Source organism: Uloborus diversus, chromosome 4 (assembly GCF_026930045.1).
Source record: "Uloborus diversus isolate 005 chromosome 4, Udiv.v.3.1, whole genome shotgun sequence".
Lineage (NCBI taxonomy): Eukaryota > Metazoa > Arthropoda > Arachnida > Araneae > Uloboridae > Uloborus > Uloborus diversus.
In genome coordinates, this window is record NC_072734.1 from 28,978,625 (window position 1) to 29,001,301 (window position 22,677).

At 31.9% G+C, this 22,677-nt stretch overlaps 1 protein-coding gene across 1 annotated transcript in view; it reads right to left on the minus strand.

Moving 5' to 3' along the window:
• Window positions 1-22,677, minus strand: part of LOC129220325 (piwi-like protein 1) — a 111,241-nt gene that overhangs the window by 36,478 nt on the left and 52,086 nt on the right. Inside the window, exons 8-11 of the mRNA XM_054854725.1 lie at window positions 17,838-17,946; window positions 14,810-14,939; window positions 3,784-3,901; window positions 367-481 (exon numbers count right to left, since the gene is read on the minus strand). Coding sequence (XP_054710700.1) covers window positions 367-481; window positions 3,784-3,901; window positions 14,810-14,939; window positions 17,838-17,946 — 472 coding nt within the window. The remainder of the gene's footprint in view (window positions 1-366; window positions 482-3,783; window positions 3,902-14,809; window positions 14,940-17,837; window positions 17,947-22,677) is intronic.

Consider the following 22,677-nt stretch of genomic DNA (forward strand, 5'->3'; position numbering starts at 1 on the left):
TTGCGATCTTAATAAGAAAAACACAGAATGAAAGATTCATGATTTAAAAATAGCCAGCAGATAAGAGAATCGTCTGCTCGTCATTATTCATTATAATGCAAGGCTAAACTTAAGCAGTGGAATTTCATTTGACGCTAAATACATAATATTGTCTATTATTAGGTAATAAATAGCTGTTCATTATTATAACCATACAAATGACAAGAAAGATCATTTATTTGGATTCTCTCCATATTTAGCTCATTTTACAGATTACTTATTACTTTAAATTTTTATTTTGTTCGTCTCAAGTTTTTCCAAAAAGACAGAAATCCCTTAAGACTGACAACATTCACTTGATATAATTTAGAAACAAAATATACTTGCCTTTCCACCTCTCATAATGATATCTTCAGGAGGAACAACTCGTCCTTGAAATCTAACTAAGTTATCATCAAATTTAAGACCCCATGCTTTCATATCACTAGCAACATTTTCATTTCTAAAAAAAAATCCAATAATGAGTCTCTATTAAAATGAATAAACTAATAAAAACCTATATAAGCAGACATAAGAATGGTAATGCACTCATGAGTACACATAAGCTGGGCCATTCACAAAAATTAAAAATCTAGGAATTTTACAGTAACTGCAGAATTTGGACAGGGGTCACTGGATTTTGATAGTCTAAAAAGAAATTTAATATTTTTCCAAAAAAAAAAAAAGATTAGTATTTTGATGAATTAAGGACATACAGTAAACTCCTGATTATCCTCAGGCAGCTTACCCAAGTTTAAAAAGATTCTTAGGTGATGAGTAACTGAATGCAGATAAATGCATGTTTTAATTTAACAAGTGCTACATCTATTTCTAGACATTCCTATTCATTTCTTCCCCCTCCCTTCTAACGACATCAAACCTTCCATGGTCACCGAAACCAGACTACCTGAAACCAGATTTTGACAACACTTTTGCTACTACACCACTTACTGAATTTTAGATCTGCACGACCTACGTGCCTAATCGAGTGACCCAAACAGTCTTGTTAAAAAAACGCTCCCCTTCCAATACATTTTTGGTGCACATGATTCTAGCTTCATCTGTTTGCACCATTTGCTCTCTTATGTGTGTTATCCATTTGCAATAATGAAAGATCCTTTTTCAGACTTTACATACACTTATACAGCTATCTTATAGCAGACTTGCCAACATTGTAACAAGCTAGTCAGGAGCAAATGCCAAATGCTTCAGGAGCAAATTGCTAATTTATAAAATAAATCTATACGTATATTAGAGTAATATCATTTTTAAATTCAAGTATATTTTATATGTCAGGGATGAGAGTGGTCAGAGAGCAAAAAGGAGGAAATCGAAAAAAATTTCGCAAAAGGGGTGATATCCAAAACCCCATCAAAATAGAAAGCCATGGATATTCCCTGGAAGCCATGATATTCAAAAATTGAACAAAAAATGGCTAATTTTCCAGTTTTGAAGGTAATACGTATTTAATTAAGTATACGTAACAATTTTGTACAATTTGCTGCATTGTACCATTTTTTGCAAGAGTGTTTATTCCTAAATAAATCTGCATTTTGAAAAAGAAGCAACAAATTCTAAACCCTGAGTCCTTGAACAAAGTGTTGGGGGTCAGAGGTCAATCTTGGCTACATCACACAATAGTATCAACATTTCATTTTTTTTAGAGAAAAATACATTTTTTTCATTAAAAAAATAGTGTTAAACAAGCGAGATTATTAATTTAAAAATTAAGTTTGTTTGTAAAGTAGAAATTTACAGAGAAAAATCTAAAATTTCTTTATGTGGTCCGACATACTTTTCATAGTAAGAATTGAAAATAAATATATGTAGATAAACGATTGGTTATCTTTTTCCTTGCATCGGAACCCAAAAATTTTTTTTTAATTTCCAAATAAGATTTCAGAATCAAAAGAACTTGCAGCTACCTCATTTAATCATGAAATCTCAAAACATTTAACAGGCTGTAAAGCCTAAACCATTTGAGATTCACCATACATATTTTACACTTTCATACATAGACAAAAAAAGTAACCATGCCAAGTTTCAATAAATTCGAGACTGTAGGTGCTAAGCCATGTTTATTGACTTTTGCGATTTTTCTAAAATAAATTAAAGAAATAAAAATATTACTTAAACGATGAATAAAATAAACAGATATAAGGTAGCATATAGCAAAAAACCACCCACATTAAAAATAATTGAAATACTTGCAGGATGCAAAAAGATTGAAATCTCAAACGAGGCATGCAACTTCCGGCACAGCACATGTTTGACGTCGTTGGCATGATTCCAAAACATACGTTTTTGGCAGATATAGCGGAGGATGAAGATTCGAGGGGGGAAAATTAAAATAAATCGAGGTCCAAAAATTTATAAAAAATCTTCTTTTTTGATTTGAGAAAAATAAGCCGGAAAAATCTCATCCCTGATATGTACATGAACTTTTTTCATAGTAAAACCTCAATTTTACACAGATCATAAAACTTATAAAATCAAAAAAGGCATTCAAAAAATTAAAACGTATGTGCATTGGTAATTGTCATGAAATGCATTGGGATTTTCCTTATTGATAAAGGATTCAACACCCTTGTGCTCACCAAGCATAACTGATGCATTATCAGCAGAAAACTAAACACAATGTCCATTGCACATCACGTTTTTGAAGTTTTTCATTAAACAGAAGACAAATATTTTCTGCTATGCTACCTTTCTCTAACTTTGGAAGAGAAAACAATGTCTTGAATTTTGCCGGTATTCTTTTCAAAATACCCAATAAAGATCGGATTTAACTTCTGGTTACTTTTCGATATTTCCATCTAGAGAGTCTTCCATCTTTGGCAAAAAACTAAAATTATTTCCATCTTTTTTGTACGAGCATACCAATATTTTGAAGCTATAACCAAATCTGGAAACTTGTCAGAAGAGCGGGCCGACATTATCCGCTGCAGATTATGCTCTACTAAAAATATCGCAAATAACGATTCAGCTTTGATGTCCATATTTTCTTTGGAAGCAGAGTTTCTTAATGTACTTGATCAGGGGTGGAAAATCAAAACTACCCCCACGATGCACGGGGAGCAAGAGGTATGGGCGCACACACTGAACAAATAATACTAGGTTAAAACTATGTTCTTACGAGGATTGGGGGGGGGGGGGGGACAATGAAGTCTATGTACACTAATGATACATACGTAACCAGAATGAACCTCTGACACAAAAATTAAAATATTTTATTTCTTATACAGCAGGGTCCCGCTCCCGTGCGATAACGCTCTCCAATACCCGAAAATTACTTTGCAATCTTACTTGATTCTCAAAGCTAAACGAACTTTGGCGAACTGAAATTGTTTCAACAGGTGTCAAGAGTAAGATTTTCAGAGCATTCGCGGAGGAAAAAAAGAGATTTTAGAGATTTAAACACGGAAATAGATACTTTAGAGACACTCAAAAGAAAAAGAGACAAATAGCGAGAAAAGAGACTAGTTCCAAAGATTACTGTTTATTTAAATTCTTAAAATTTCATTAGTAGACATGAATTATTTTTTCTTATCGCCTGCATGTATTTACACAAATGAGAGTTCAAAATAATGAAATGATCAACTTTAATGCAATAAATGTTTATTTTTACCTGAAGACAAAGGATGTATAACACTAATTTTTGACAAAACCCAACCTTTACCAAAGTATGCAATTCTAGCCTACCTAAATCCTGTTTCAAAGTATCGGGGTTCAAAAAATTGTGAATTTAGGTAGTTAAAGACTTACTGATTAACACGACGAATGAAAGTGTTCAAATTTCTCACACGAGTGGCAGGATCAAGTTTAGTATGATTCGCAAGCTCCTTCATGAGTTGGAAGTTGTTTCTCATTGAATCCGTGAGCCCTATAGGGAAAAAATACATGTAACTACACTGAATTATAGAATTTTTTAACATGGCTTATTAATTATATAGAAGGAAAACTTACCTGCAGAAAAAGAAACCACAAATAGCAATTTATCTTAAAGCAAAAGCACATTGAAACAATCAGATTGAAGAATGCTGCCTAAGAGTAATCAGGAAACTTACCACCTTCTTTCTCTAACACATTATACAATGAAACTTGTGTATAACAATACTGTCTATAACAAACTTATGTTCACAGAAAATATTTTTATAGACAGCAAAATCTCAGCATAAATAATCAAACTGTCTATTACGATAACCTGTCTATAACAATATTTTTTTAGGTCCCAAAAGTATCGTTGTAGACAGGTTTTACTGTATATTACAGGTTTACATTAAGGTGGGTCATAGTCATATGGTAAAAAAAGTGATTTCCATCGGGCAGGGCAAGAAAAAAAAGAGCCAAATGACGTTTTAAGGTTACATGTAAAATTTCATTTAATTAGGAGTTCACTTTTTGCCTTTGGATTCAGTTTGAAAAACCCGTATTTAAGTAAAAAGTCTATTTTCATAAAAAAAACTGAAAAAGAGAATTGCAAATACAACACAACAATACAATTACATACAACTTAAGGTTATCCTAGTATTAATCATTTATTTACAAAAATGTTTATGATAGTCATTATTTTTCAAAATTAAAAATAGTCATCTTAGAATAGCTTGGAAGTCCTTACTATCCAATAAAAGCGTAAGGGTTTTGTTAGAAACGATTTACAGTTTGTGTATATATTCCTTTTATCATTTTACTTTCAGGAAATGTATTGTTTTTATACGTAAATTGACATTTGTTATCTTATTAAAATGTATAGAGATTAATGTAGTACATGAATATAAAAGCCAAGAAAGACCAGCTTTTTTGCAGCCCTGAAAGGGGATACTATCTAAATTGCATCAAAACACTACTAGAAGCAATCACTTATCCAAAATTTAGTCAATTTCATATTTTTTAGAGAAAAATATCTTTTATCAGATCTGCCAACCTTGAAAAATGAAAAATCCTGCAATTTGCATGAGAAAATCGAGCAACTATTCCAACGGGTACTAAAAAATTGTGATCAACATATTACAACAAAATTGCATTGAATACTAAGGAAACAAATTCTGTAATATTTACCGGAGTTAATTTATTGAGACATCCCTAATATGATTGAATACATTCCATTGATTGTTGTTCTTACTTTAAGATATATTTTATTAACATCTTGATTAATAATAATAATAGTTATGCTAGAATAATATTTTATATACATATTTAAATAATTCTTTAATTTTTATTTAATGCATTTGCAATGCATAATTTGGCTCTTCTCAAAAATTCAGAGTTAAATTTCTGATCACAGCAGTGACTCCTTTGATTTGATTATCAGTAAATTTTCTATAGTTTCTCTTGACATACTAGATCTAAATTTTGTGCAGACTTTAGCTACATAGCTGAAAATCCTTTCAAACTCAGCATTGCTATGCGGAATAGTATCATGAGCATGATTTTTGATAAATGTAGAAATTTAAGAGCACCAACATCTTTAAGATCAGATATTAAACACCATTGAGTGTCGGCTCTTTCTTCTTCTAAGATTTCTTTAAGAATGTCTTCAAGCTGAAGATTACAAAATTCAGCCTGAAGTGTATCTAAAGCTTCATCCTCGTTAGGAGTATCAATAGCTTTTAAGCAGATACATGGAAACTTATCTACAAAAAACGTACATTAGAAAATGATGCTGTTTCTACTTGATTTAAATTTGTTACTTCAGCATTTATAAATATTTCATCATCAATTGGAAATTTTTGAATGATGTAGTCACATGATGACACATAAAATTCTCTAACACTTGAGAAAAATTTAATCTTATTTGATGGAGCCAAACCAGGAACTATTTTTTCTGTGCTTCTTTCTACCAATGAAAATGTCTTCATCACGACGGATATGAGAAATAACATCTCCCTTTCCTTTACGGGCTGTGGAAAAATCTCAACAGCACAAAGAGCAAAACGCAAACTGTTGACCTTTTCTTGATTCTATTATGAATGGATGATCAAGACTGTAAGACTTGTTAAAGATAGAATAATATTTTCTTCTAGACATCGTCAAGTTCCACCAAAATCATAACATCCAAAAGAACTCCAAGTTTTGCCAAATGATATTTTTTCTGAATCAGATAAAATTTGCTAAATAAGGAATTTTTTGAAGCTCATACTGGCCTCCTGTTACCTTCCATCAGTGCACACCTGGTTGCAACATGTTTCACCTGCTATAACATTGTGTGCGTGAAGACTTAAGACCAGTTTTTACTCAAGTGCAGAAACTGGAAGGAGATAAAATTGCAGAAGCAGAAAGCAACCTAGCAAAGCATTGTCAAGAAGAAGTAATGAACTGTCAAGTCAAGTTTGAATGTGTGGATAACTTGTATAATTTTTAACCGACTTCAAAAGAAAGTTATGATTTCGTCATGCGGTTTTTATGTGTGTTTTCCGATTATTCCAAAAATACAGGACCGATTTGAAAAATTCTTTTTTTTGTTTGGAAGGGTACACTTCCCAGATGGTCCCATTGTAATTTGGTCTGGATCTGAAAAGGGGGTGGCGGATTTCACACGCTGTGGATACGTCCAGCTTACGTCAGCGGGTGGATTACGTCACAGGTCACGTGGTGTTTCCATGACCTGTGTATTTTCTCAGCAGAGGTTTGGCCTTCGTCTTGAACGAAAATTCTCGTGGTATATGGATGATTAATTATCGCCGCCTGTTACTTTTTACTTATAGGTGTTACCAATGTTTTACTATATAGCAAAGCAGTAAATTAAGCAGATTTTGCTACTTTAATAGCTGAATCAATTACCTCAATACTATTTTTATCTGACGTTAATACGTATCCGAGTAGGTTTAGTTTTAAAGATTAATTCCGCATATAGTTAAATTAGTGTTTAATTCAGTATCAGTGGATTGTCATTTACGTTAGGTAGTTGTTTATAGGAGGCTCCGACTTCAAAAGGTTATTAAAAATTAAGAGCTCGTATATAATTAGTTAGGTATTTAAAATAATTCATCGTATAGTAATTTAAATCAGTGTATTTTATAATTCGGTGTTTAGTTTAGTTGATTTTTATACTGGAAATTTAAAATAAATTTCATTTCTAGGTGTGGGTAGGAAAAAGTATGTAAGCGTAATCGGTTTTTAGTTCCTTTGTGTTTTTCAGGGATGAAAACAGCCCAAAGTCAAAAAAGAAGAAAAATTGCGAGACTTAAAATTTGAATATATATATGTTTTTTACATTAAGTGAAATTATATCAATACTATACTGTCTTTCAAATATTAATAGATAAATGTTTTTTTTTACTAGTAGAAATGCTAACAAATGAATAAATAAAATAAGCTTGCATTTATTTAAGATTTTAACAGACATATCAATTCTATTTAGCACTTCCATTTTCCCCATAGCCCACAAATCAGGTGAAATTAAAACTTTATAATGTGACATATAATGCTATAAAACTTCCATATAATTAAACACTTAATACAAGCTGAATCATTGGACACCATGATTACAAAATGACATTATCAGTGTAGCTAAACTTTTTGTGGAGCAGCTAGGTATATTCTATAAAAATCATTAAAAAACTAAACCCAATTCAAAACATTTTGAGCTTTGATGGTCATTTTAAGCACTAGCATAAAAATGATTATTTTTAAATTGATAAAAAAGTTTTAAACACTATGTCATGATTTAAGATAAGCATCTTTAATTTGCTATATTTACATGTCTGTTATAATAAAATAGCACATTATAATTAAGATAAATATGAATGTATTAAGATCTTTGGTAAGCCTGATAAGCATTAAAACTAGATTTGAAGAAAGATGCTGGGTTAAATTAACTCCGATGGAATAGAATAAACATATTTGAATGGGCGTGGCGTAAGAAGGGTTGAAAATATTAGTCAACAAAAAGGTATTAATGTCTAAACAGTAGAATGGCATAGCAGAAAAAAATGAGAGAGTGTAACAGAAGCAGATTCAATCGGATTTCAAAAGCTACATCTGACGATTGCACCCACCATCACTCTCCAGCATTTCTCCCTCCATTCCTATTTCACCCTCTTCAACACAGCAAAAAGTTCCTTGCTTCTTTCTTCTCAAGAAAGAATGTATGCCTCAGCAAGAATCCTGATGGGAAGGTCGGGGCAGAAGGGAGGTGAGGGGGTATTTGCGCGATTGCTAGAAAGTGATTGTGAAATGGGCGTGGCAAAACATAAGCGTACAAGTCTTCAGCATAAAACAAAATCCATACAAGGGTTGAAAATAATAGTCCACAAAAAGTTATAAAAGTTTAAGTGATAGGATGGTCTATGTCCATTCTCGAGTCTCCCCCCCCCCCCAATCACAAAACGAAGCTCCTTCCTTCTTTCTACCTTAGAAAGAACACTTGAGTCAGCAAAAATCTTGACGGGAAGAACGCGGTCGCTGGAAAATGCTCTGCGCCCAGGAAATGAAAAAAATACAAAAAGCGGAAAATCGCGGATTCGTGTAAGATTTTCATCCCTGGTATTTTGAAGTCTTTATTTAAAAGTAATTTTATGTAATCTACTCATTGTACATCACATTAAATGGATTTCATTTTTCTAATGTTGTACTATCAACATGATTATGACACATTTGACTTTCAATTGATGGCATTTAATTTTTGGCCAATCCGAGCAGCATTCAAGTTTAAATTATGCATAATCTCAGTGTTGTGCCAACATGAAACTTGGCACAAATAAAAAAAAAAAAATAGTGTATGCCAAATATCTTTGAACTTTTTGAAATTTTTTTATTATGCATTCATTTTACAGTCCAAACACTTAAGCGTCCAAAAATGTGTCATCACAGCAAATAAAAGCTTAGATATACTAATAATTTTTGTTAAGAGAGTGCAATGGTATATACTAACACATTATTTTGATACTTTTAAGTTATACTATAATGGTTTTCAAAGATTTGGGGAGGTAAGGGGCAGGGCTCCCTACATATACCACCATGTAAATAAATATATAAAAAATGAATTGGTGCATCATAAGTAGTAAAACCATCCAAAGGGAAATTAAGCTAAAGAAAACTGGAATTATTCAGCTACAAATAAATGTGTCAAATTTTTAACATGAACATGGGGAGGCTTCTACAAGCGTAACTCTAGTAAAGTTGCTTTTTCCTTGAATATGAGACAGGTTTTGCAAAAAATCAATCTCAAGCAGGACATGCAATTTTCGGCATTGCACGTGTTAGACGTTGTTGGTATGTTTCCCAAACATACGTTTGAGGGACCAAAAATTAAGGCAAAGTGAGGACTGAAAAATGTCAAAAAGAGGAGGAAAAGTTTTAAAAAATTTAAAAAAAAGCACAAAAAAAAATGTTTTCGATGTTCTTTTTCTGGATTAGAGTGTGTGGGCAATGAGTGTAGAAAAAACTGCAGGGCCCAAGCCAGACTTATTTTCTGCAAATAATTATTTTGCCTAACTCGCCCTTGAATTAAGAATTAATTTAAATTCAAATATGAAAACAGCAAGAAAAAAATGCTAAAAAACGATCTTTTTTTTACTACAACATAGTTTGTGCTTAATTTTCACCAACTGAAGAAAACTGCCAAAACCATTTTTTTTTTTCACACGTGTGCTTTAAAATGCTTTTGGAGAAAGGTTTCAACAGAAATAAACTGGAATTCTTTTAAACAATTCCTTAATTTTTTTTTAAACGTTGGCAGTTTGACCAGGGATAGAAGTGACATTTGCCAACAAAAATATAGGAAAATATAGGAATTTCCTGAAAAAAATATAGGAATTCGATGGAAAATATAGGAATTTTCTGCAAACAATATAGGAATTTTTCAAAATAATATAGGAATATTTTGAAAAAAAAAAGGAAATACAGGAATTTCAATAACAAAGCTCGCCAGTATGACATTTTTTTTTCAAAATGCAATACTACTATTCGATTAAAAACATGTAATTACACTACCTGACATAAGTGCAATACATACGCATAAATAAGTCTAAAAATACACACAAAATCAATTTTACAAACAGTAAAAGAGCGTAAAACTGTAATTTGTACTAAACATTTTAAGGCATACTTCTTTAAAAATAAAAAAAATAGACTAAACTTTTTGTAGATGAACACAAATCTTTCTTAAAATAGTTGTGTCACTAATCTAATTTTTAATGAAAGATTTTGCATGATCCGATACTGCGATGGGCAAGCTGTGCAGTAGAATGAAATTCGTGAAGTTCTGTTCTAATTTATGTTATCACTTGACAATGCAGTAAAAGCCAAACTTAAAGTTTTATAAGTTGTTGAAACATGTGCTATGCTGAAATCAAAGTCACATGTCACAGTAATATCAGGGGTCAATCCAGGTTTCATTTTTTAAGTCCCCGTTATGCGAAAAATCAAAATATTTTTTGTGAATTTTCTTTATTTTTGTGAAAAAGAAATTATTGTGAATTTCCTTTTCTTTTCTAGAAAAAAGTGTTCAGGTAAAAATTTAAATGTATGCAAATTAAAAATTTAAATGTATACTGTGTTTTTTTTTCAGAAAAATCTCTGATATGATACTTTTTGACCATTTTTCCCCCCTGAAAATCCTGACTTTTCAGTACCAAATTCGATCATAGTTGAAATCCACGATTTCCCATGACTTTGAAGGACACCCAGTAAAATATATATTTGATTTAGAAATATTTGACACCCAGTAAAATATATATTTGATTTAGAAATATTTGGTCATTAAAGCAAAATAATCCAGACCTAAAAAACTTGGTGGCCACCACTGTCCCAAAGTTTTAAAGTACAAAAAGTGAGGGGGGGGGGGTTAGTTTTTACTACTTTCATAAAAAAAAATTAATAAATAGAACCTTGCACTTGTTTACAAAAACATGCATTTTGGAAAATTTAAGTTAAAATAGGTTTTTAAATTACTTCAAAATAAATAAATGAGAAGTCGTTAGGAAACTGCATTTTAGTAATCAAAACCGTTTCTTTAAGTTCATACCAAAGCCTCCAAATCAATGAGGATCGAATGCAATTGTGCAGATAAAATTTCACTTTTCTAGAAACTAATGCAGGGCTCCCAACACATTTTAGTTTTAGAAAAGGGTAAAAGAGGACCAATTTCAATCAAAAAGAGGACTAAAGAGGACCAGTTAGGATTAAAAAGAGGATCTTGAGAGGACCATTCATTTAAACACAAGGAAGCATCAAAAGGCAAATTAGCTGCCTGCTGCTAAATCCCTGAAAATAATTTGTTAATTAACCATAATACTGATTTTTAATGATACAATTCCTTTATCACCTTCTGCACAACTGATCTTTTTATCCATTGAATAATATTATTTACACAAACATTTGGATGGGAGGGGGGGAGGCACTTAGCGCAGCACTTAAGGCAGCCTCCATAGAACTAAATGGGCGTAATGATACATTTTGAATTGAACCAGGGATGCTGGTAGTCTCACTGAAGGATAGATGAAGCTGTGCTTCATCTTTCTATATTTTAAAATTATTTTTGTGTTTTTCTGTATTGTAATGCTTCTTTAATAGCATTTATATCCCTTCTCCACCGATATGAATCCATCACACACCAAACAGATCTACTGTATTGAAAGTTTCCCTAAAAAGGTCTGAAATTCTCAATCACAAAGAGAAGCAGATCACATGAGGCATAGTTTTGCAATTTTCATATTCAAAGTATATTTTCAAGAATCATAAAGCTTACATTAAAAAAAATAATCCATGATTGCAGGGCCATGAGTGCTTTGAACTTTTATGGGGGGGGGGGAACAAATTCCCCCTTTAGCAGGCATCATGCCGCCTGCCTTGTCTAGTGGTCAGAGAAGTCTGACTGCGATAGGAAGGTCCGGGTTCGAATCCCGGCTCGGGCATGGACGTACTTTCTCTCTCCTGTCCTTGTCCCCTATAAAGGGGTCCTTATGGCATGTGTGTACTGTAGAAGTCGGACTTCACACCAAATTACTCTACAGTTGGAAAAGTGAAGCAGTGCACCTCAAATTGCCAGCCTACTTGGCACACGACAACAACAGCAGCAGGCATCATGACAATGAAATGATGTACAAATTCAACTTCATATAATTACATAATTCAACTTTGTTTCATATACAGACGCTACTTTAAAATGTTATGTGCTCAATTGTTTAAATTTAATACCCCTCCCCCTCCCACACAAAAAAACAGTAATAACCGAAAATAAGCTAATGATAATCAAAATTATGTTTGGAAAACTAAATAAGCTTGAATTAAACAACACAAAAAATATTAATTTTTAGTTATTTAAGTAAAAATTTAATCGAGTTAATCTGACGTAGCATGTCAAAATAACTTCTAATTGCCATAAATATAAAAATATTTATAAGATGCAAAACGATTGAAAGCTCAGAGAAGCAAATTTTCACGAACCAAGTTCAATGTTGGCATGCTTCCCATAAAATAAATTTATTTATTTTCTACTAAATTAGACCTAAAACATGCTAATCTAAGTTGGAATATGGGAAAATAACATTCGATTGGGCAAAATATTTTAATATTTACATGATTCAAAAAGATTGAAATTTCAAACATTAAAAGCAATTTTCCGCGAAGTCCGAGTAAGTTCAATGTTACCATGGTTTCCAAAATAATTCCTACGTTAATTATTGAAATTAAATGAAAAATAAGCTAATCTAAAGTAGTATATGTCAAAATAACTTCCAATTGTCAAAAACATCTAAATGTTTACAAGATGCAAAAGGATTGAAATTATTTTCCGCGAAGTCCAAATAAGCTCAATGTTGTTATTGTTTTCAAAATATTTCCTTCGTTAATTATTGAAATTAAACGAAAAATAAGCTAAACTAAGGTAGCATATGTCAAAATAACTTCCAATTGTGGAAAACATCAAAATATTTACAAGATGCAAAAGGATTGAAATTTCCAACGCGAGAAGCATTTTTCCGCGAAATCCGATTAAGTTCAATGTTGCCATGGCTTCCAAAATAATTCATTCGTTAATTATTGAAATTAAACGAAAAATAAGCTAATCTATAGTAGCATATGTCAAAATAACTTCCAATTGTCAAAAACATCAAAATGTTTACAAGGTGCAAAAGGATTGAAACTATTTTCCGCGAATTCCGAATAAGCTCAATGTTGTTATGGTTTTCAAAATATTTCCTTCGTTAATTATTGAAATTAAAGGAAAAATAAGCTAAACTAAGGTAGCATATGTCAAAATAACTTCCAATTGTGGAAAACATCAAAATATTTACAAGATGCAAAAGGATTGAAATTTCCAACGCGAGAAGCATTTTTCCGCGAAATCCGAGTAAGTTCAATGTTGCCATGGCTTCCAAAATAATTCCTTCATTAATTATTGAAATTAAACGAAAAATAAGCTAATCTATAAAAACATATGTCAAAATAACTTCCAATTGTCAAAACATCAAAATGTTCACAAGATGCAAAAGGATTGAAATTTCAAACGCGAGATGCAATTTTCCGTGAAGTCCGAATAAGCTCAATGTTATTGTTATGGTTTCCAAAATATTTCATTGGTTAACTATTGAAATTAAACGAAAAATAAGCCAATCTATAGAAACATACGTCAAAATAACTTCAAATTGCCAAAAACATCAAAATGTTCACAAGATGCAAAAGGATTGAAATTTCAAACGCGAGATGCAATTTTCTGCGAAGTCCGAATAAGCTCAATGTTATTGTTATGGTTTCCAAAATATTTCCTTCGTTAATTATTAAAATCAAACGAAAAATAATCTAAACTAAAGTAGCATATACTAAAATAACTTCTAATTGTGGAAAACATCAACATATTTACAAGATGCAAAAGGATTGAAATTTCAAAAGCGAGAAGCATTTTTCCGCGTCCGAGCCGAGTAAGTTCAATGTTGCCATGGTTTCCAAAATAATTCCGTCATTAATTATTGAAATTAAACGAAAAATAAGCTAAGCTAAGGTAAGCACATGTCAAAATCACTTTGGATTGTAAAAAGAATCAAAATATTAACAAGATGCAAAAGGATTGAAACCTCAAACACGAAAGCAATTTTTCGCGATAAATCATATCGAATATATATGTTCAGAAAATTGCACTAATGAAATTTTTTAAAAGAATTACAAGCACAATCCAAACAATAAATAAATTCAAGCAATAAAGAAACTTTTTATACTTTTTCAAGGCTTTCAAACACTAGAAAATGTGTGTGTGACCTCCCCCCCCCCCCCCCCAAGAACTTTTCAAGGTTTTTCATGGGCGTACGAACTTTGTTTGACACGCGCTGCGGCGGCGTGCTTGGGAGAACAGTAACTTTTAACGAAATGAAAAACTTTTAAAATCTGATATTTAAGTAAAAACAATATAAAAGCGAACTAATCAGACCATAATGTTAAAAGTCTGAAGCGGACTTTACCATAAAACACGGACTTTGGCGGGAAAAGCGAACCATTTAGGAGCCCTGCACAGTAGGAAAGATAAAATGGCGGCTGCACGTGGATCGCGGAAAAGGCGGTAGCCAAAAGTCGAGGGGAAAAGTAAAAAAAAAAAAAAAAAGGAATCGGAAACTGAAAATATAGGAAAATATAGGAATTATAGGAATTATAGGAACTTTTTCAGAAATATAGGAAAATATAGGAATATAGGAACGCTGCGATGCCTGAGTTTGACAAAAAATTTCTGCAGTGCCAAAAATTTTCCAAGAACGTAATTTGCACACTCGTCTATATTATGCAAGACTGGTCTAAGCCTAAATTTGCATCCAAAAATGTAACTTAATAAGAATATTATCTAAAAAAGGTAACAATTTCTCACCTGTCATGCAGCATAATTCGGGAATAAGATATATCTTCTTTGACTCCACTGCACCTTTTTGAACCTCACGTTCTTTTGAAGTACAAAACAAAAGTGGTTGCTTTTTGTCTCTTATCTCTATATCATATTGCTAAAATAAAACAATACATAAAGAAATTACTAAAACAAAATAAATAACTTATTTTATTTTTATTCATACAACACTTTTAGAGGCCTTTTCAAAATTATGTATTTTTTTTCCAAAATTATCAAACAAAACTAAAACCATAAAATATTGAATTACTTATTTTAATACACAAGCATATTCAATAAATTTCACTTGCATAGTAAAAAGTATGGAACTTTAATTGTTGTTCAAGAATCACAAAAGAATCAGAGTTACATTTCTAAGATACGAAATAAGGTTATGATGAGTGGGCAATAAGTAGATTGCACCCAACTTAATTTAATTGAAAAGCTTTCTGCAAACAAATTATTTTGCAAAATTCATTCTAGAATAAATAATTTAATTTATATTCAAATATGAAAGAAAAATTCAAAGCCTTAAAATCACATGAAAGTTTTTTGCAATAATATATAATTTGTTTATTTTTCACCAACTGAAGAGGCTGCCTCATCCACCATTTCTTGCCCAATATCAATCACATCATCATTGTTTTCATTTTATAGTGAATAAGTTCATTTAGATCTGAAACTACTCCCTAGTTGTTAACTAAGATAACACATTAGCTAACTGCTTTTTACTTGAACATTTTATGAAGATATTTGAATTAAAGAAATCAACAAAAACTACTCATTTAAAATTAAGCATTTCTGCAAAAACTAAATACATATTAACAATTGTTTTGACAAAAAAAGACAGGGTGAAAATAAGAATGGTTGACAAAAAAAAATATTTGGAAGAATCAGAAACCGTAGGCTTTTTTCTTAAATTAAAGTTGGAAGTTTAAAAAAAATTTCTGCTGAGCCAAAAATTTACTGCGAGTGTAATCTACACAAAACACCTACCCTTAAGTGATCTAACAAATGTTTACTTTTGATGAATATATTTTAACTTTTTCTAGTTTTTATGCAATAATTGTTAATTTCAAGGCTGCATGACTAAATACCTCAACAAAAGGCAACTTTTCCACCCTATTGCATACTCTGGAGTAATTTTGCTTCCAGCAATCTAGTCCATACTTAAAAGCATTATTAAATGTACGATATTATTCCATAATGTTACTTATTTCGACGAAAAAAAAATTGTGAATTTCTTAACAGAACCTTGCACATTCTAAAAGAGAATTACTTAACAAGTATTTAGAAAAACATGTATTTAGTAAAAATTAAGTTTCGAATTCCAATAGCTTTTGAATGAGAAGTGCAGAAAACTACATTTCATTCAGTTCTAGTTCACAAGCAAGATCCCATCTTGCAAATGACCAAACATCACGACTACAAAATTAAGGGTACTAAATTATTGAATTTGTTGTGCAAAAATATTCATAAGTCATTAAAAGTCACCAAGGAATTATTTGAAATAAAATCAGTCTTAGCACATTAGCATCAAAAGAAATGAGGAAAAAATATTCTGAAGATAAATTTGGAAGGGAATTTTTATTTCTTAAAAAAAAAGAGTTATTCCAAACAGAAAAAGAAATAACAGCAGATTGATTTATTTTAAAAAGTTTGCGAAGCAATAAGTTTACAATTCGGTTTTTGAAAGATTTTTCTATCTCAAGAACGACTAAAAATGACTACTACACTAATTATAAAGATCTAGATTTTAACTAGTAGCACGCAAATGAGTAAAAAATAAAATATTCGTGAAACTACAATTCAGCAGAAATATTGTAGTCTAAGCACATTAGCGTCCAAAGCAATGAGGATAAGATGAAATTAAGTTTTCATTTCTGAAGAAAACTAAATTAAAAATAAAAAAACAAAACAATTTGCAGTTTAATAAACATCTAACTCTGCTGTGTTTTTAAGGGATGAGAGCAGTCAGAGAGCAAAGCTTAATTCATTTGAGCCTCCAAATACATTTTGTACATTTTCTTATACACACAAAAAAAAAAAAGACTGCAGGAGGCTGATAATCTTTTTACTTCTTCTCTTAAAGGTAAATTTAAAAAATTAAAATGTTATTGAAATAATTTAGAAAACCAGATATGAAGTAGCATTATAGTAAAAGCCTTCTTACCTTAAATGATTGAATTATTTGCAGGGTGCAAAAATGATTGAAATCTGTAACAACGCACGAGTTTTCGGCTGTTATTTGATTTCAGCAAAGCACAAGAATTAACAGCAGTCATCTTAATTGCATTTTTTTGAAGAAAAGCATATTAGAAAAATGGCAGATACAAACTACAAACAACATAAGCGATTGTGCAGTATACAGAAGATAACGATTATTGATGGCCGCCAAGCAGCGAAAGTTCGCCAAGTGTAAAAATGCCCAAGAACTGAACAGTTAAGTTTCCATAAACCAGCCGTACTCGTGCAAATCTAATCTTTAGAATTTTATCACAGTATGTAATAGTTCACAGTCCTTCACATTTCGCGCAAGTTTGTTACAGAAAGCTTCATGTTGTGTTTATTAACTAACAAGTGTTGTTTGCAGCAAACATTGTAGTTTATGTGATATAATTAAATTGTTCCCAGTAAAAGTGTTTGTCCAATTTCTACACGAAGGAATATCCAAAGACCATAGTTCAAATGATTTCATTGCCCCGCGACTTTTGGACAGCGTAGAAGGTTAAATGTATGGTAAGAATCTTTGAATTTAGAAACTTACTTTGACATGCAACACCAAGAGGTAACTAGAGTTGGCAAGATATTGCTCAATTTCGACATTGGTGAACATTTAGCGACAGTAAAAAAATCAGATCACCCAGTCCCCCCCCCCCCCCCGAATTCGCACTAATGGGACAATGTCTTTACTCTGCATAAAAGGAGTGTCCGTTGGGAGCAGTTTTACTGTTTAATGAAAATGTGCATTATAAAATTCAAAACACTTCGAAAAATATTACAGAAACTTTTGTACCCGTTTATAGTATGTTTCATATTCCAGCGGCCCTTCTTTTGATTCGAAAGTCTTAGTTGGATTCAGATTCCAATCTATGTCTTCAATTCTGTAAGTCCTGTTGTTGTACCTGATGAAAAGAAGTATTAAAGAACGAAATAAGAAAACAATGCATACGCATTTCCTATTTACTAGAGCAGAAACTTGTAACAAATGATAACTGGTTTTAAATATTTCTATAACAGATTGAATAAACACAAAACAAGGATCATGACACTTTATCATTTGACAATCCCCAAACTTCGAGTCTTAATAATATTATTCTTCCTTTATGTGGATTAATGAGATCATTTTAAATGGTTTATCAAGGGAAGTAGTTATAGCATTTAAAGTTCTATTATTTGTAACATAAAACCATTTTTGACTTTTATAATTAGTCAAACATTGATATCTTGAACCTCGTCTAGAATCCCCTGCATTTTCCATGAAAAAAATCTTTCAAACAAACCCTTGATATGTCAAATTTTTGCCAAGAAGCAAGTTTCTAATTTAGTTTTTCTTGGGGGGAAAATACAGCAGGTAAATATTTTCAAAAATAAAAAAATTCTTGTCTAATTTGAGCTTTGAATTATCTTTTAAGACCTGAAAACATGGAAGATTTAAAATCTTATTCCAACTGACGTAAGAGTTACTTAAAGCCTACAGTAGCGAATTGTCCTTATTTAAAGGAACAATTTTAAGAGCACGAAAAGCCTAAATTACTTTACTTGGTGACAAAAGAGCAACATTAGCCAGAGTTTCCAACAAAACCGAACAAAAGCAAATCTTTATCGATACACATTATTTTGAAAGCTTCACTTTGCCAGAGGAAAATCTTACGATTATATTATTTCTAATTTTTGATCTAAATTGAAGTTTAATTGTTTTACTTAGTTCGATCTTATGAATGACCAAATATGGCGACTATGTTTCTAGCTGAAATGCTGAAGCATCCATCGCTTTTCCGGTGAAAAAACGAACTCCGAACATTCTTTTTGCCAAGTTGTATTTCTTTCTTTTATTAATTTTTTCTTTCTTTGTTTTTTTGGTAAAATTATCTGCAAGACACGTTTTGCAACTTCTGCTACCAGGATGTTTTCATAGAAAATGTTATGCATTTTACATTTAATTTTTCATCTCATTACAACGGGATCTTTATTTTGCATTCTTATTCCTTTTTAAATAATTTTTTTTCTCTACGAGAGGGTATGGTTAGCTTTGTTTTGGATTTAATACTGTTTTCAATTAAATTATTCTTACCACTCTAGGGAGTTTTGTTTTGTACTTTTTTCTTTGATTTGCTACAAGCTAAGTGCGCTTCTTTAAAAGGCATTATTTTACATCGGAGAGGGGGAAGAGATATTGACATTTATTCAAAGGAATTTATTCAATTATTCAATTTCCAGGGGTGCAAGTGACTAAGTGTGGTTTGGGAGCAGCTTGGGAGCAGGAAAAATTCCATTTGGGAGCAACAGAATCGTGTTTGGGAGCAGGCTCGAATAATACACATAATACCTCTCATAAGCACACATTTATGGTAATTTAAATATTTTCATTTTAACTAAGCATTAACATTCTAAATTTCAATAGCTATAGTTTTAAAATACTAAAAGATGTTATTGCAATAGGTGAAAAGCAAAATGCTTCGCAGTTCGATACTTCAATTTTAGGAAAAATAATATTGAAATTGCAACATTTGTTCAAACTTGGAACAAAATTATTAGGGTTGAATAAAATTAAAAAGACTAGTTAACACACAAAAAAAGGATTTTAATTGATTAGCAATATTCCATACGCATGTTTTTCAGACATTCAAATTATAACCATAATAAAATGAAACATTTCTAGAAAAAGAGCTCAGATTGCAAAGTTATTACAAAAATGGAAACAGAATATAAAACAAAAGTACTACTTTTTGAGTTTTTTAGGCGGATTCATTGCAAGTTGCTTTCGAACATTTTCCAACTCTGCTAAATTTGCAGTAATTCTAGATTTAGCTTCGGTTAAAAGAATTTGTCCACCTTCTATTATAGACATATCTTTTTTTTCTACCCCATCCTGAATATTTTTTTCTGCACTGGCCAACAGTTCTTGTGAAGCTTTTAATTTCTGTTTAATTTTATTCTCAGCTTCTTGCAGTTCTGTGACCGAGTTCTCAGTTTCACGACAGCGTTTCTCACCTTCATTTTCTTTCTGAACTCTTGTTGTGTAGTTTTTGTAAGCTGCACGTGCGGCTTTGATAATGTCCCTATTAACTTTAAATTTTTCTATTCCGCCTATCCTAGTGATATGAGAATTAATTTGCCTCAAACCATTTACACTATAGCAATTTAAAGTTCCTCTGTTGTCAAGAAGCTTTTTGTTCGTGCTAAAGCCTCTTTCAATATCTGCACTACCATGAGGCACACATAAAAAAGCTTGGAAAAGCTTCGTTACAAAAGGGTATTTTTTATTACCCAAATTGTCTTTTTTATCAAAAAACTTTTTCCAATATACATCAATTGGTATGTAATTATTGCTATTGCTTGACTCTAAGAATCTGGATACTTGACTCTTCTTCAGGTTCAGCTTGAATACGTATCCACTCATCTTTTAACAAAGAAACCTCTTCAGGCTTTACAATTGAAGTATTTGAAGCCAAGTATTTTATAGACAGAATGGATGTCTCTTCCATTTTCATTACTGGATGTAAAACTTGCAAATGGTACAATAACCTGTTGTCAAGTGGCAGGGTTTTAAGCAATTTCTTTGTGCACGCTAGATAAAAAGATCTGGCACCCAGATAAAATGATTTCTTTTCTGTATCAGATAATGATGCCATTGCCTTTTGGGTGTCCAAACCGATGTCGATCGCTGAAGCAGTCTTCCAATATTCAGCTTTGCTGACATCTAATACCTTCAAGTCGGTTCCTGGCAAATTCTGGAAGAACGAATTAGTCAGAAAGCGCCCTAATAAGGTCTTCACTAAAGATACCATCTCATCGTACAGAATATGGATAAGAGGGGCTTCTGTCTGGAAAAGACCCACAAACCTATTGAGAATGTCTGAAACATTTCTCAAAAAGAGGGCTTTTGGTAATAGCGATTTGTCATGTAAAGCTTGTTTAATTCGCTTACAGCGAGCTCCATCTCTACTCTTTGAGCTTAGACCTTTTCGAAAGAAAGTGTTGATCAACTCAAACATATCAATGAAGCGGATCAGTGATGTCTCTAAAGTAAGCCAACGACTACTAACATGTCGAACAAGAACTCTGTCCGCCACACTTAACTGCTCTTGCAGCTCTTTCAGATCGGCACTTTTGGCAGACGAATGTTAAAAAAAATAATACAAGTCAACAATTAATAGTTCTACATCGCCCCCAAATACAGTTAAAGCTTTTGAAAAGCTGTTGTGGACCTTGTGAAGATTACAAGTCGAAACATCCAATATTTGAGGAATTTGGGCCTTCACTTTTGCGACCAAACTTTTCATCACATTCGGGCCATCACTAAAAAAACATAGCAGCTTTTCATTTGGTAATTGATCAAAAACTTCCCTTACGCACTGAAACATAACATCGGCAGTTCCGTGGCCTATATGGAAACTTTGCAAGTGCTGCGCAATTACTCGTTCACTTATATTGCTGTAAAAACGAACAAAAACATCCATCTGCTGCAAGCGTTTCTCTGGTAAAGGTGTTTCATCTACTATAATGGAATAGTACGATCCAGAGCTTCTAATCTCATTTAAAAGTTGGTCTTTAAAATAAGGACCGAGACCATCTGAAATTAAATAAGAAGCTTTGGTTCTGGAGCAAGTAAAGTCCTTAGCTATCTTAGAATCCGTAAACATTTGAGGAAACAGCATTGTGGCTGTGTCAGAAAAGGTATATGGTATGCCTTTATCAGCTAAGGAAACAACAAACTGTATTTCAGCAGCTGAAACTTTTTCACTGTGACTCATTTCACACTCTATTCCTCTTGAATTAGTGTAGTTGATTCTTGTTTGCGTTGTTTTTTTCAGTACACCATCCTTGTCACGGTGCTTTTCGCGCTCAGTAACATGCCGAGCGGTTTTTGAATGTCGTTTGACTGCTGCAGATCCATGATGTTTGCAGGAAATTGCGACATTGCAAAATGTACAAATGGCCTCATCAGGTTTGTAACCGCTCACACACCATATTGATATTAAATCTCCATTCATGTCACATTCTTTTAATACATCTGGATTGAATTTACTGCTTCGTCCACCATCTGAAAAAAAAATTCATGAGTTTTGATGCGAAAACACTATTTAAAAAAAAATTTAATTGCGCAGTGAAAAAAAAAAGTCACTGATAGCAAACGTTCATACAACTATTCATTAACAATTATTCATTAAAAACATAAGGGGTCTGTCCAGGATTTTTCACAGGGTCCGTTTTTTCGAAAATCAAATAATTTTTTGAAAAATAATCAAAAAATTAGAATTTAATTATCTTTGCAAAAAAAAAAAAAAAAATGTAGAAGCAAACTTTCAAAATTTCAAGAAATAAGCGCAAACTGCATCATTGAAATATTTAGTTGAGTTTGTTCCTCTTTTCTGTTGAAGATATCATTTTTGAGGGTTTTCCTAGTATTTAAAACTTAACTGATAATTATTATTTTTTATTTTTTACTGTTGTTATTTAATTTGAGAGGGGAGGAAAATGCTTGCATAGTCTTTTCACAAAAGCTTTTCACATTTCTGCAAAACAGTTATGACAAAACAAACAGGAAAAATTACTTAAAACAAAACTGACTTTCATCTGCGAATGAAACAAACAAGCCTTATATTTATTTGGTAGCAGGGATACCCCTTCCT